The 14,376-nt window shown below is 38.4% G+C and overlaps 1 protein-coding gene across 2 annotated transcripts in view; it reads right to left on the reverse strand.

Annotated features, from left to right (window-relative positions):
• The window catches only part of GPD2 (glycerol-3-phosphate dehydrogenase 2), a 163,653-nt gene that overhangs the window by 12,869 nt on the left and 136,408 nt on the right, over positions 1-14,376 (reverse strand). For both annotated transcript variants that reach the window (XM_066279488.1, XM_066279487.1), the window contains exons 10-13: positions 5,789-5,923; positions 5,357-5,532; positions 4,662-4,793; positions 3,300-3,458 (exon numbers count right to left, since the gene is read on the reverse strand). In XM_066279488.1, coding sequence (XP_066135585.1) covers positions 3,300-3,458; positions 4,662-4,793; positions 5,357-5,532; positions 5,789-5,923 — 602 coding nt within the window. The remainder of the gene's footprint in view (positions 1-3,299; positions 3,459-4,661; positions 4,794-5,356; positions 5,533-5,788; positions 5,924-14,376) is intronic.

Genomic DNA, 14,376 nt, shown 5'->3' on the forward strand with positions numbered 1-14,376 from the left:
CCTTGTTCCTCTTTCACTTTTGCAGGTTAAATAATCCCAGTGCTTTTAACCTTTTCTCAGAAGTCCAGCTTTCTAACCTTTAATTCTTTTTCCCTCTCCTTTGTTCTCTCCAGACTGTCCACAGACCTCATTAACACTCCAATGTCTCAGATGCTCAGTAATAACCTGAGGTCTTTTATTTCTGCTACTTTGTTGAGGGGGATGGGAGAATATTCCTGAGTACATAAATCTGCTCATAAAATGTGAACTGAAGTTAAATCTTGTTTCCCTGGGAGGGCCGAACATAATCAGTTTACTGAATTTTCTTCCTCCTTTCTACCTCCTACAGCCTAAATTCCTGGCACAAAATATCTTCCTGCATATTCAAATCATTCCAACAATAATTTTGCAGGAACGCATTATCCTCAGTCATTCCATATGATAAAAATGATTGGCAGTAGCACAGGAGTAGCTTCATTCTGTGTTGCCTCCATATATAGCTTTAGTTGGTCAAATCAGGACTCAAAACAGGAAGAGCCATAAAAACCAGTCCCACCAATGCAGAGGCACAAGGCAGGGTGGGAAAAGTGTATGCACTGGGATCAGAATACCTGGTTCCAATCCCAGCTGCACAACTTACCAGTTGTATGAACTCTGACTGGGACTTACTCCCTGAGCCTATTCCTTAACTTTAAAATAGGGGTAAAGGTTTATGACGGAAAGAACTGTGTACAAATGTAAAGGAGCTCTTTCAACCAGTGAATTCCACCAGCAGTATACTAAATACATCATGTTAAAGTTACATGAGAATTTTTTAAATGTAGGGCCATGGTTTCACCTCTGAAGACTCTGACTCTGATAATCTAAAGACAATCCTCAAAACCTGCCCCTTTCTCCTGCATTTCTCAGATGACTCCAGTATATAATCATCTTTGGGAAGCTACACCAGAATGAGAATTTAAGGACAGTCTATGCCAAATCCTTCCTTGTACCTATGACATAGATTCTCAGTAGTGTTCATTCACTCACTCAATAGACATTTATTTAGAACCCACTATATATGCTGGGCACTGAGTGTACAGAGACAAAACAGGTCAATCACATCCTCTCTTTTGGAGAGCTTATTTCCTGGAAGAGAGTCAAACAACAAACAACTAAATACATGGTACGTCAAATGGGAATAGATGCCAAAGAGAAAAATAAAATACAAAAAGGGTAAAAATAAAATAGGAAAGAGCCCCTTAGAGAAGGGGCTCTTTTATTCAGCCCAGTTAAGGAAGGTTTCTGGGGTAGAGACCAGTTGGAATTGAGGGAGTAGGCCATGAAGATATATATCTAGGGAAGAGCATTCTAAACAGAGGCATCAGCAGGACATGAATGAAGTAAAGCAACCTGACCTGTGGGTAGGAGGGGAATGAATGAATGAATGAATGAATGAGAAGAAACACCAGGGATCAGAAATTTGGTGGCCAATCATGAAAGCCTTGTAAACCACTGTAATCACTGGTTTTACTGTGAGTAAAAGAAGGATGTTTTAGTAAAGGAATTATTAATTCCTTTATTCTTTCTAGTGATCGTCTTACTAAACTTATCAGCAGCAATTGATACAGCAGATTACTTTCCTCTTCTTGAAATACTTTCTTCCTTCTCTTCTGGTCACAGCTCTGTCCTGAATCTTTTCATACCTTCTCCAACCTCACTAACTGTAACTTTCCCTTTCTCTGGATTCTTCCTTTTCTCTCTACCATCTCAACTCAGAGTGCTCAGTCTTTGGACTGCTTGCTGTTATCTAACCACATAACTCCCTGGATCTCATCCAGTCTGATGGTTTAAATACCAACTCAAATTTATATCTCCAGTTCAGATCTTTCCTCTGAACTTCAGGCTGACATATTCAACGATCTGGCTTATGTTTTAATAGAATCACTGAAGTTGTTAAAACAGCACCCTGGTTTAGGGCAGGGAAGCTATTATTACAACACATATAAAAGATGCTGAATCAGGGTGAGAGCAGTGAAATGTGTTAAGAAGGGTTGAATTCAAGCCATGATTTGAAAGTAAATATAAAGTTTGCTAATGGATTTGATCAGGTTGTGATATGAAGATTAAGTCCTAAATATAGAATAGCTCTTTTATGACATGGTAAGGTTGGTAGCGGTAGCAATTTGGGGAAGGCAGAAGGAGATCCAAGAGAGATGGTGCTATGGACTGAACTGTGCCTCCGAAAATTTGTATAATGAAGCCCTACCTCTCAATGTGATAGTATTAGGAGATGGAGACTTGGGGAGATAATTAGGTTTAGGTGGGTTTTAAGGGTAGGATCTCCCTCTCTTTCTCTACCATGTGAGGCCACAGCGAGGAGGCAGCTATCTGAAAGCCAGAAAGAGGTTCTCACCAGAACCCAACTGCACTGGTGCCCTGACCTCAGATTTCTAGCTTACACACTTGAGAGAAATAAATGCCTGTGGTTGAAGCCCCATAGTCTGTAGTATTCTGTTATAGACTAAAGGCAGGTGGTGATCCAGAAAGTAGTCAAGTAAGAAGGAGGAACCAAGTGAGTCAAGGCCACCAATTAGTTGAGTAGAAGGAGGATGGAGAGTTGACAAGTATATTAAGCAACACGGAGTTATTGGTGAGTGTGAGCAGAGCTACTACAACAAAGTGGCAGCAAAAGACCCTAAATGGAATGTGTTCAAGAAAGACTAGGCAAGAAAGAAATGAACCAGTGAGTATAGAAAATACTTTTTGAATGAATACATGAAGATGTAACTCTGCATACCATAACAGTTTGGTTTTTTAAAAAAACCCATGAAGATCTCTGTTTATTACAATAGGCCCAGGGCTGTATATGTGGGCATCTGAGTATCACTGGCTTTCCTTTTTTAATTGGGATATAAATATAAAATTTCAAATGACACAAATTAATACGCATTTGGTGGTCAAGCAGTAAAACCAAAGGCAACTGGTTTCCCACCAAAGGCAAATTTGCAGGAGTATAAATTTCACTGTAGATAACATTCTAAGAGTGTTTTTGATGAAAACCAGAAAAAGGCCTGCCCACAATCATTATCTTACATTTTCAGGAATTATGACCATAAATTTGAGAGCATTTTTCTATAAGGGATTTTCCAGAAACAACCAACAAATTTTGGTACAAAAATATCTTTTCAGTTTCCTAAGACCTGGCAATATGCAACACACACACAGAAATTGGCAGGAAATCTAAAGTCACCACAAAAATGATGCTAGCCTCTACTGACAGACTGGGACATTGCGTGTTTATAATGGTTACCATGATTTTAAAGATTTCTATATAATACCTCTTTTTTATAGTCATTCCAATTCAGTTCTCTGGCCATCAGTTCCACAATCCTGGGGAGGGCTTCCTCTGCTGCCTGGACATTGAGGAAGGCCAGGCGAGTGCGGCGAGAAATCATGTCCACTGCGGTGCAGGCATACTCCTTAATCCCGTATTTCACCTGAGTTTCAATTAAAGTGAAATGATTAGTTTAGATTTTTTTTAAAGGGGGAAATAAAGTTTCACCAGAAAACAAGCCTGCTTAGAAAAAGCGGTATTTTTCTTTATAAACTCTGGTTCTGTAGCAGGCATGAGACAGTGACATCCTACAAGTGTCCCATCTGCCTGCCAAAGGGGGGTTGAAAACTGGAACAAATTGTTCAGGAGCTAATAGAACCTGTACTAATATGCAAACTGCATCACTTTTCATTTACCATCCACAGTGATCATATACCCTCTTTGCTTATACATAATATGGATGTTAATTTACATAGCTGAGTAGGCAAAGAAGAAGTATTAAAAAGTTACGGTCTTGCCCTGGCTGGGAGACCATGAATAAAGCATCCACTGGCACACAGAGGCCGTGGGTTCGACTCCTGGTCAGGGAATGTATGAAAAATAATCAGTGAGTGCACAAAAATGGAACAATTAAGTGAAATGAGTTAATGCTTCTCTCTCTCTCTCTCTCTCTCTCTCTTTCTCTCATTAACATTCTCTTCCTCAAATCAATGTAAAAGTTAAAAAATAAAAATGTATCATTTTATCTCTTTAGGCTCTCCAAAGATTCAGTCTTGGAATAACCAAATAACATAAGTCCTGCTTTCAATCAATAACAAAATGTTTAAAGATGTGTTGTAGAATTATGCACCTGAAACCTCTATAATTTTGCCAACCAGTGTCACACCCAATGAATTAAAAAAAAAAATCAAATGCTTACTAGATACCCAGATTTCAAGATGAAGTGAATTATAAGTAAATATAACATGATTTCTGGTCTCATAAAATGTGAAACCTTGATGAGCAACAAAGCTTAAATCTTTGAGGACTGTCAAATCAAGGTATGTCATCAGATGGCACATAAGTAGTACAAGAGTTACAAATACACAAAAAGGTAAACAACTATGAATTAACAAGGTGGGCTAGGCCTGTGGAGGACGAAGAAATCCATGATGTTTCATTATTATTGCTTTTATCAATATCAACTTAGAATTAAAATAAAAAATTATAATAAAAAAATTCAGGCTGAACAGACATTTTATTCCAGGTCTTAGCTGACATAATATTCATGAAAATTTAGCTATATTTTCATTTTTACAGACAAAAAAAAAATCAGATGAACAGTAGCCCACGCAAACAGGAAATTGCCCCGTGGCCATTCACATACCTCTGCTTCAATGTACGGAAATTCTGACACAAGACGCACGCCAACAATGGGCCATCTTTTTCCAGTCACACTTGCCATTTTGGCCACCTCGAAAGCCTTGTCGCCGTAGGTGGCAGCAAGATGCTGTGCCACCTGGGGAAACAAAACTGCATTAGGCAGGTACTTGGAATAACAATAGGTTTTAGGTACAAAGCAAAGAAATGTACATGCATCTCTTCTCTGCTTTTTCCAACTCATAAATAATAGTTCTAGGAGAGTGTTAGATTTCGATTTTGTGGGAGGAAACCACTTGGGCCCTGAACACTTAGGCCAGCACTAAGTCCACAGCACATGTGTCATTGGATCCGTGACTGATGAAGCTGCACCCTCCCTCTGCTCCCAGTGTCACTGCTGAAGAGCAGCTTTCCTGAGGTTCGTGACAGAAAGAATTTGGGATGCTCTGCCTGCTAGGAACGAAGCAAACAAACCCCAGACTTTAAAACAGAAACTCAAACGTATATCGTCTGTAGGCCACTAAAGCTAATAAGCCCTGTTGTTTTTTTCTTTTCTCCATGAGTTCCCCTCCACGGTATACAGACAGAAATGAACCCAGCAAAAGGAAATTCTCAATCAGGGAGGCCACACCATTGCTGATTCTGTTACTGGTGACAATGAGATTAGGTGAAGAGTAAGATGACACGGCAGTGCACACCCACCTCACTTTCAAGTCCATAATCCTGGACAAGCCTAATGTAGAGTGTGGGGCTCCAATCTTTGCCTCCTTGAAGGAAAAGCCCAACTGTTCTACTTGGTCCTGCCTTCAAATTATGAGCCTTGATAGCAGCGTCAATGGCATCTTCTGCCATAGACCGATAGGTTGTCCACTTTCCACCTACAAATAAGTTGATAAATAATTCATTAGGTTACTATCCCTTATTTTTTATAATTAACGATTTATCAACTTATAAATAACAAATACATCTGTTGTTTATAGGAACTATGGCAAAACAATATGTTAGGCTTTACTCAGAATATTAAAATAATAATAACAAAGTCCTTGTTGGTTAGAGTTAAAAGACATTCACTGTAACCAATAAACTCAAGGTCCTATGTAAAGTATATCCAAATATCAAGGTGATACCACATACCGGCTATCGTGATGAGGCCGCTCTCACTGATATCCACAACATGATTTCGGGAGATGGACTGAGTATCTGCAGACTTGGGATCTGTAACAAGGGGACGAATACCGCTCCATGCTGCCAAGACATCCCCCCTTCTCACTGGGAAGAATGAATGACAAGAGTTAAGAGGATTACTCAAGGATGTCTCATCTCAACGAAACTATGAAACAGTTAATGAGCAGTAGAGTACACCAAAAGGAACACATAAATATGTACTTTAAAATGGAGAGAAAGTCTTTAATTATAAGAACTGAGTAGACAGATAAGGAGCAGAAAAAATTCAATTATTTTGTTACAAAGCTAATCTCATTTAAACAAAAAAACTTGAAAAGCACTGACACTAGTACCAAAGAGGGAACAAAAGAAACAAATACTAGTGACACTTTGCTGGGACAATTTGAACTGGTTAAAAAGAACAAAAACAACAACAAAAGGCAGAAAAAAAATAAAAACAAACCAATAGACTTATGACTAACTTAATAGTATTTCCTCCCAGAATATATCTTGTTATTTCTTCTCAAGGAAGACAAAGATCCTTAACTGAGCATTACAGGAGGCCTGGCTTTGTCAAAGCACGTGGCACACACACTTCAGCTCATTTAACCTTACAAAGCCCCATAGCATTTGGTTATTATTATTATTACTGTACGGATGAGAAAAAGATTGGAAAAGTTGAACCAAACTGCCTGAAGCAAACATCTTACAAACAATAGAGCAGCACATTCTTACCCACTGACTGTACTCGCAACTGTCATCCTTTCCATGCTCTGCTTTTCCTTTTTAATCCCATTATCTTTATAAATACCACAAAAACAGGTATATGGTCTCCTCCCAATATAGGTACATATTTTAATATAGCTCCTTAAGGACCACACTCTTAACAGGATTGTATTCTGAAAGAAGTGGTACCCATATACCTCCTACAGGGGTGTCTAAACAGACCCATACCCAAACACCATATCTGAAACAAAGAAAGAAGAAACATAACCTGGTGAGGAAAGCCTCAGACTTCAAGGCTTCTGAACTAGAGACCACAAAAGAGTCTCCTGGCAGGGATTCCAGTCCTAGACCTGTCCTTCTGTTATGTGCACTCTCTCATACAGGTTTAAGCCTAATGGCTCACATGGAATAGGGGTTAATTATTGCTTCATAGGATTCTACAAAAGTCTTTTAAAATCTCAACACAAATCATACTAAGTTTTAATCTTTACAAAAAGCCTAACTAGGAAATTACTACTCTTTTCCATTAGAGTTCAAATCACCATCTGAGTCAAAAATAAAACATAGTCAACCACTGAGAACGTCACTGTGGTCACCACAAAGTATGCTGAGTGTGTCTGTGAAATTCCTTACATAACCATGCTGACCAGGAATTTGGTTTCAACTCTTAAAGCCCTCTGACTAATTTTAAAATTATTTGATGGAAAATTAGATTTTTCTAAAGTAAATCTGAAGCATATGCAAATAGTCTTTGTGGCAAAACCTTTACCTCTTCTGGTATAACAGGAAAAAACAACAACAAACACATCTATGAAATAGTGTTGTCTGAAAACAAAAAGACCAAACTAAAACATTTAAGTTTTCATTCATAGAGAAACAATAAATAAAACATTAGGTATACTGATACCATTGTATTAGAAACTTCACTTATTTTGCTCAATATCTTAACATTCAGCTTTTAGCCAAGGAATTATATCAGATATATCTTGGGTTTAAATTTATTATTTTTTTAATTTTTTAATTTTTTTTTTGTATTTTTCTGAAGCTGGAAACGGGGAGAGACAGTCAGACAGACTCCCGCATGCGCCCAACCGGGATCCACCTGGCATGCCCACCAGGGGCGACGCTCTGCCCACCAGGGGGCGATGCTCTGCCCCTCCAGGGAGTCGCTCTACCGAGACCAGAGCCACTCTAGCGCCTGGGGAAGAGGCCAAGGAGCCATCCCCAGCGCCCGGGCCATCTTTGCTCCAATGGAGCCTTGGCTGCGGGAGGGGAAGAGAGAGACAGAGAGGAAGGAGGGGGTGGTGGAGAAGCAAATGGGTGCTTCTCCTATGTGCCCTGGCCGGGAATCGAACCCGGGTCCCCCCGCACGCCAGGCCAATGCTCTACCGCTGAGTCAACCGGCCAGGGCTGGTTAAATTTATTTTAAAAGATACATTTAAGAATAATCAAAATTTTAAATCATATTTAAACTACGAATCAGTCTTTACAGCCTGCAGAATTTTTATATAATTAGACCAGAGGGTGACTAGATCAGGTTATCTCTCTACCAGTTAACTCTCAACCTTGAGGTTTAATGATTTTTATGGATCATTCAAATGCTGTTTGCTGCTGAAGAATAAAGTGCTTGAATCTCTTCACTCCTTAAATTAAATAAAGACCAGACCATACAATAGTGTGTAGCTAAACACATGAAACATGCATTCTAAGCACTTGTATAAAAGACAGCAACTAACTGAACTAATAGCTTTTTCTCCCTCTCACCCACAGTAATATTTTCCCACAGTGGAACAAACACTAAAGTTATCTGAAGAAAAATTCAAATGCAGTGGACTGACAGCATAGAGAATTCTACAGTATTGCCTTGAACTGCTGCAGCCATACTGTAAGCAGGAGGGAAATAACCCCAGGCCGAAGCCAACCTGGAGGACGGCACAGGGAAGAGGAGTAACCGCCATGCGTACTGCTGAGTCATTACATAAATTAATCACTGTTGAGCCTTTTTATATCTGGAGTTCTTTACAATACATTATTTTACATAACAAAAATGCAAATTCAATGACTACTAACTTAAATATTTCCTTCTCCAGAAGTTCCACAAATCCTTCCAGATTCTGTAGAGCAACACTGTTCCACAGACTTTGGTGCAGTGATGAAAATGTTCTCTATCTACACTGTCCAATGCTACTTACGCACATAGCTATTAAGCACTTGAAATGTGGCTCATGTGAACTAAATTTCAAATCTTAATTTTATCTAATTTAAACTCAAATAGCCACATGGGGCATGATACTCCACAGCTCTAGGGTAAAAGCTGCCCAGTGGTACATCTCAGCTCCGTCCCGCTAGATCAGTGGTTTCACACTGGAAAACCAGTGGAAATAGGAGAATTTTTTCTGGGACCACTAAGGCAGGAATCACCCTGAACATAAGCAAATTCAACTAAGATCATTGGGTCTATAATCTTCATACATCAGGGTGGTTAACTCTTTTGCCGACCAGCACAAAATTTCTGGTGGACCGGCACCAGTCTGCGGACTGGTGGTTGAAAACACTGTGCTAGATCATCAGGCCGGTTACTACCGCCATGGCCTCCTCACCCACACCTCTAACTGGAGCGTTCTTCCGTGAAGTTCGACTGTACTTCCCTTCCCTTGCTCATGAGAATACTACTTGCTGTACCAGCACCCCTTCACCCAAACACTTGACTGTCATAATGTTCATTTACCATTTCAAAGTATCCCCCTCTCCTACTATCATTCAGGTTACATCCAATGCAATGTCATTTCTAATACTTTTCTCTTTTTTTTCTTTTTTTTAAAATTTTTCTGAAGCTGGAAACAGGGAGAGACAGTCAGACAGACTCCCGCATGCGCCCGACCGGGATCCACCCGGCACGCCCACCAGGGGCGATGCTCTGCCCACCAGGGGGCAATGCTCTGCCGCGACCAGAGCCACTCTAGTGCCTGGGGCAGAGGCCAAGGAGCCATCCCCAGTGCCCGGGCCATCTTTGCTCCAATGGAGCCTTGGCTGCGGGAGGGGAAGAGAGAGACAGAGAGGAAGGAGGAGGGGGTGGAGAAGCAAATGGGCGCTTCTCCTGTGTGCCCTGGCCGGGAATCGAACCCGGGTCCCCCGCACGCCAGGCCGACGCTCTACCGCTGAGCCAACCCGCCAGGGCTCTAATACTTTTCAAGATTTTACATACTGTATCAATGTATATATAGTACATATAGTGCCCATGTAGAGTGATCAATAAGTATTAAGTGGGGTCATGTATAGTAATCAATAAATATCATATTAAGTGGAATATTGAAACATTCCCTGAACAGTCTATATCAAACAAGAAGTGCTTACATTACCAAATCAAAAGCAAGAATATTTGGGCCTCTGAACCAATATGCAAAGCTTTATATAGGATTTCTAATGACTATATATTAAAATAACTGGATATTCTCTTTCAAAATAAATGAACACTTTAAACGAAACAAGAAGACAGAAAACAATACTTCTATTAAAGTTGAGAAAAATTCTCATTAAAGACCACTTTTTAGAGTGGCTCACCTAGATGTTACCTAGTTGATTTTTTAAGTGCTAGTTGCCCAAATGTTTTTTTTTTAAAAAAAACCCACAGAGTATATAAAAGTTCTTGGCAATATTTTCAAAAGGATGATGAGAAAATAAAATTGTCCTGCCATTATGTTGAAGAAGTATTTTTATTACAATGCTGATAAATAACTATTCAGGTTTTAGTATACATGATGTATAAAAATAAAATACCATATAAATAGTAAAGATGAACAGACATTTTTCACAGCTGGTTGAAAGACTAAACGCTATGCAATTTTTTCAAATTATAATTAATATTTTTACTCTTAAAAACTTGGCAAGACAAGTGTTTGTTTTAAAAATTAATAGAAAATGAAGCCCATGGGAAGTGACAATTAAGAGCTAAATGTGTGGTTTTGTTTCACATCACTTATTTAGCCATACAGTTGGGGGCGTTCTTTCTCATGTGTGCCACTTTCAAAAAAATCAATAAAAAGCATGTGAAAATATCTAAATGAACACAGGGGAAATAGTGTCAGAAATCAATACTTCTCTACCAGCATGTTTAACCTGCTGAAATGAAGTGTTAATCACAGAAATAAGATACCATATTACATTTATAAACTAATGAAACTAGAAAAAGCAAAACATGTGACACTATAATTAAACAGCTGGAAGACATCCAAGCCTGTGTAAGTTGATAACCCTGGTACAGTCTCTGGCAGTGAAAAGGCAGGTCTGCAGTGAGTTGATATGGCCAGCTCAGTTGCTAATTGAATAGCAGGCAATCTATAAACACTACTAATTGCATTTGTGAAAACCTGTGCACAACTAGAGAAGCTGCCTAGAGAAGCACTCCAGAAAAACTAAATGGATATAGCACTTAGCAAATCTTCTGTCTCTCAATCCCTTTCAGTCATAGCTTACTTTCGCCACTGCATCCTCCTGATTAACTTCTATACAGCAGACTTAATGATATATTTTTCAAAAGATCATTTTTCTTCCTAACCCAGTATGCACTGCACAACTATCAATTACCCATTCATTTCAGAAAAGAACAAACAAGTAATCTAGAAAATTCAGCCTGTGAATGGAAAGCTTTCTAAATTGTAAAAGAAGACATGGTCTTATCCCCAACAGGCAAAACGCTTTTCAGAATTGTCCCGACGCATTCTGTAGAAGTGTGGCAGCTGCTGTGAACAGCAAGGAGTGTTAAAATTTGACACTTTTTTTTTCTTAAGGATATAGCCATTTGGGGAGGCTCAGAAACTGTTGTCGGAATTTTACTATTCATCCATTTAATAAATCCTTTTAAAATTATTATTTCAACCCTAGTGAATGCAAACATTTTAAAACTATTGCTCTAGGATCTAAATCACTTTTTGATTTTTGATTCTGTAGAGAAGACTGCTTGGTTGAAGAGCTTAGTTTAGAAAGATGAAATCTCTAGCTGAATATACAAATTCAAAGAAGGCCAGAGCAAAGTCACTATCATTCTGAAGGTGTCTAGCAGCATCCATAAATAAATTAAGACATAATCTACTCCTTAGTAAATATAATATCACATCATGAAACCCGAAACCACCAATCAGTACTGTACAGTATTCAGAAGCACAAATATTGAGGTCAGACTGACTTTTACTCACATCATGGCTCCCACACAAAAGAGTCATTGGTAAAAAACTTAAGAATGCTAGAACTCAGTTTCTTCATCTGTAAAGTGGGAATTAAAATATACCTCATAAGGTTGCTTTGAGGAAACAAAGAGATAATATAGGCAATATGATTAGCAGAGTGTCTAGCATAAAAAGTGCTCGATAATGGTAGACTTTTAAAAAATAAAGCATGTTTCTTGATTATACAGAAATGGAAAAGTTAAAATATGTGTAGCAACAGCATGTAATAAAATAACTCAGTGGTGCCTGAAGCTGAGTTTTTCTCACATTTCATCAGTATAGAAGAGAATATCTAATTTCACCAAAATTCCCTGGAAAAAAATACAAATATGAATGTCTTCACTTTAAAATAGACATCCTTCAGCTGACACTCTACCAAAAGTAAGGGTAAGTCCCCAAATATGAGGTTTTCATTCAATTAGAAATAAGAATGAAAAACAACTATAAAGAATAATTCACTGTTAGTTGTTTAAAAGGTAAGTTTATAAGTAGGAAAGTATAATAGATGGGTACACAGGAAGTATATAAAAGAGCTGTGATCTCTGCTTTTATCCAGGTATTTGCTATCTGGAGAGTCCCCAGACCACCAGGAGAAAATATTGATTTACAGTATTTAGATATTAATTTCAACTACTTTTACAAAAAATCAAAATTGACAAAAACTGTTTGTTAGTTTTACCAATTCCCTGGCTACCAAAAGGTATGTTAACTGAAACAAGCTTTCTAGATCAACTAGGTCCCACCAGGTATTGCAAGTCAGTCTTCCAGCCATTCACAGGCAGAATCAAAGAGAAGGATCCAGGGCCCAGTCCCTGTTACAGCCCAAAGCATATTTCACTGGTGGAAATCCTCACCTACGTTACGGGCATGGAGGCCTTTTGGAACCAAATCTGTTTCCACCTTTCAGCACATACAAGCAGTTAGATTTCTCATCGGCTCTGCATTTGAACTTTAAGAATTTGGAAACTGTCAACATAAAGCTCCCTGCTCTTGAATTAATTTTATTCCTTGCTCTAACAATCAAAACCTCAAGCCCTACAAGCAGGGCCAAGATATAAACTCACTTTTTACATATTATACCCAGGTAAATTTGAAATGAAGCAGAATTCATTAACCATAATCAATATATTAAAATTCAATCATACCCAAAGCATCGTTTCCCAAATAGCTGTGTGTGAGCTTAAGTATTAGCCACATAGATTTGAATTACATGTACTCAATATATTTATACTATTATTGTAGATATACAAAGAGACTCTATTCAAAATGAAATCCATTATTTGAAATTAGAAGAAACTAAACCAGTACAATGTAGATCAATCAATTAAACTAGGAGAGTGACCTGAACCATTTCATAAAGTGGTTTGCTTTGTTTTATTTGTAACTATGTGATAACACAATGAAAAAAAAAATCCTCTAGGGAAAAAGGATCTGTAGATGCAAGTGAGCTAAATTAAGACAAAAATCGCCATCAAATGTCCCCCATTGAAGCCAACATTATAGATGATTCTTGATAGAAATAGATTATTTTTCAACAATCTTAAACTTTCTATCTTCATATAGAAAGATTTCCAAATGCCAACAGCATCAAAAACCCTGAAAACACCTATTACTAATTCATTTTAATTCAAAACACTCCTGAAAGCAGAGCAGATAGTAAGCCTAAGAGCTGAGTCAAGAACTCTTACCATCAAGGAGCTCCAAATGAAAATATATCTCAGACTATTAACTACAATATAATATGATATACTAGATCAAACTTTTATGGAAGTACACAGGTGAAAAGTCAAAATTAAAAGTTGGGGGAAAGGGCATTCCTGAGCAAGGGTTCAATCTAAACAAGAAGAAAATTTAAAAGTGCATGACCTGATTTGGATATGATAATACAATAAGATTAGACCATAGAATGCATAGAAGTAGAGGAGTTGAATATAAACCTGCAAAAACAAATGGTGAAAAGCCTTAGATCCCATGCAAGATAGTTTAGAACTTTTCCAATATTTGAGGGATATTCAGGTGAAGGGATGTGATGATCAGAACTGGGTTTTAGAAAGACAGTTCTGATGGAATGATTCAACAGGGTGGGATGGAGACCTGACATATGGAAGCCAGTTAGTGGGCCAATGGAACTGTTCCAGTGAGAAATGACAGGTATGAAACAAGGCAATAAAATGAAAGGGAATCTAAAGAGTGAGCACTGGCAGAAATTACACTGGATATGGAAAGAGAAGGATCTCCAGGTTGAGTGACTAGATCAGGGGTCCCCAAACTTTTTACACAGGGGGCCAGTTCACTGTCCCTCAGACTGTTGGAGGGCCGGACTATAAAAAAACTAGGAACAAATCCCTATACACACTGCACATATCTTATTTTAAAGTAAAAAAACAAAATGGGAACAAATACAATATTTAAAATAAAGAACAAGTAAATTTAAATCAACAAACTGACCAGTATTTCAATGGGAACTATGGGCCTGCTTTTGACTAATGAGATGGTCAATGTCCGGTTCCATATTTGTCACTGCTAGCAGTAACACGTGACATGACTGCTTCCGGAGCATACAGTACTCCAGGAGCACAGGATGCCTGTACTCCTCTCACTGACCACCAA

The sequence above is a fragment of the Saccopteryx bilineata genome, chromosome 5 (assembly GCF_036850765.1).
Source record: "Saccopteryx bilineata isolate mSacBil1 chromosome 5, mSacBil1_pri_phased_curated, whole genome shotgun sequence".
Classification (NCBI taxonomy): Eukaryota; Metazoa; Chordata; class Mammalia; order Chiroptera; family Emballonuridae; genus Saccopteryx; species Saccopteryx bilineata.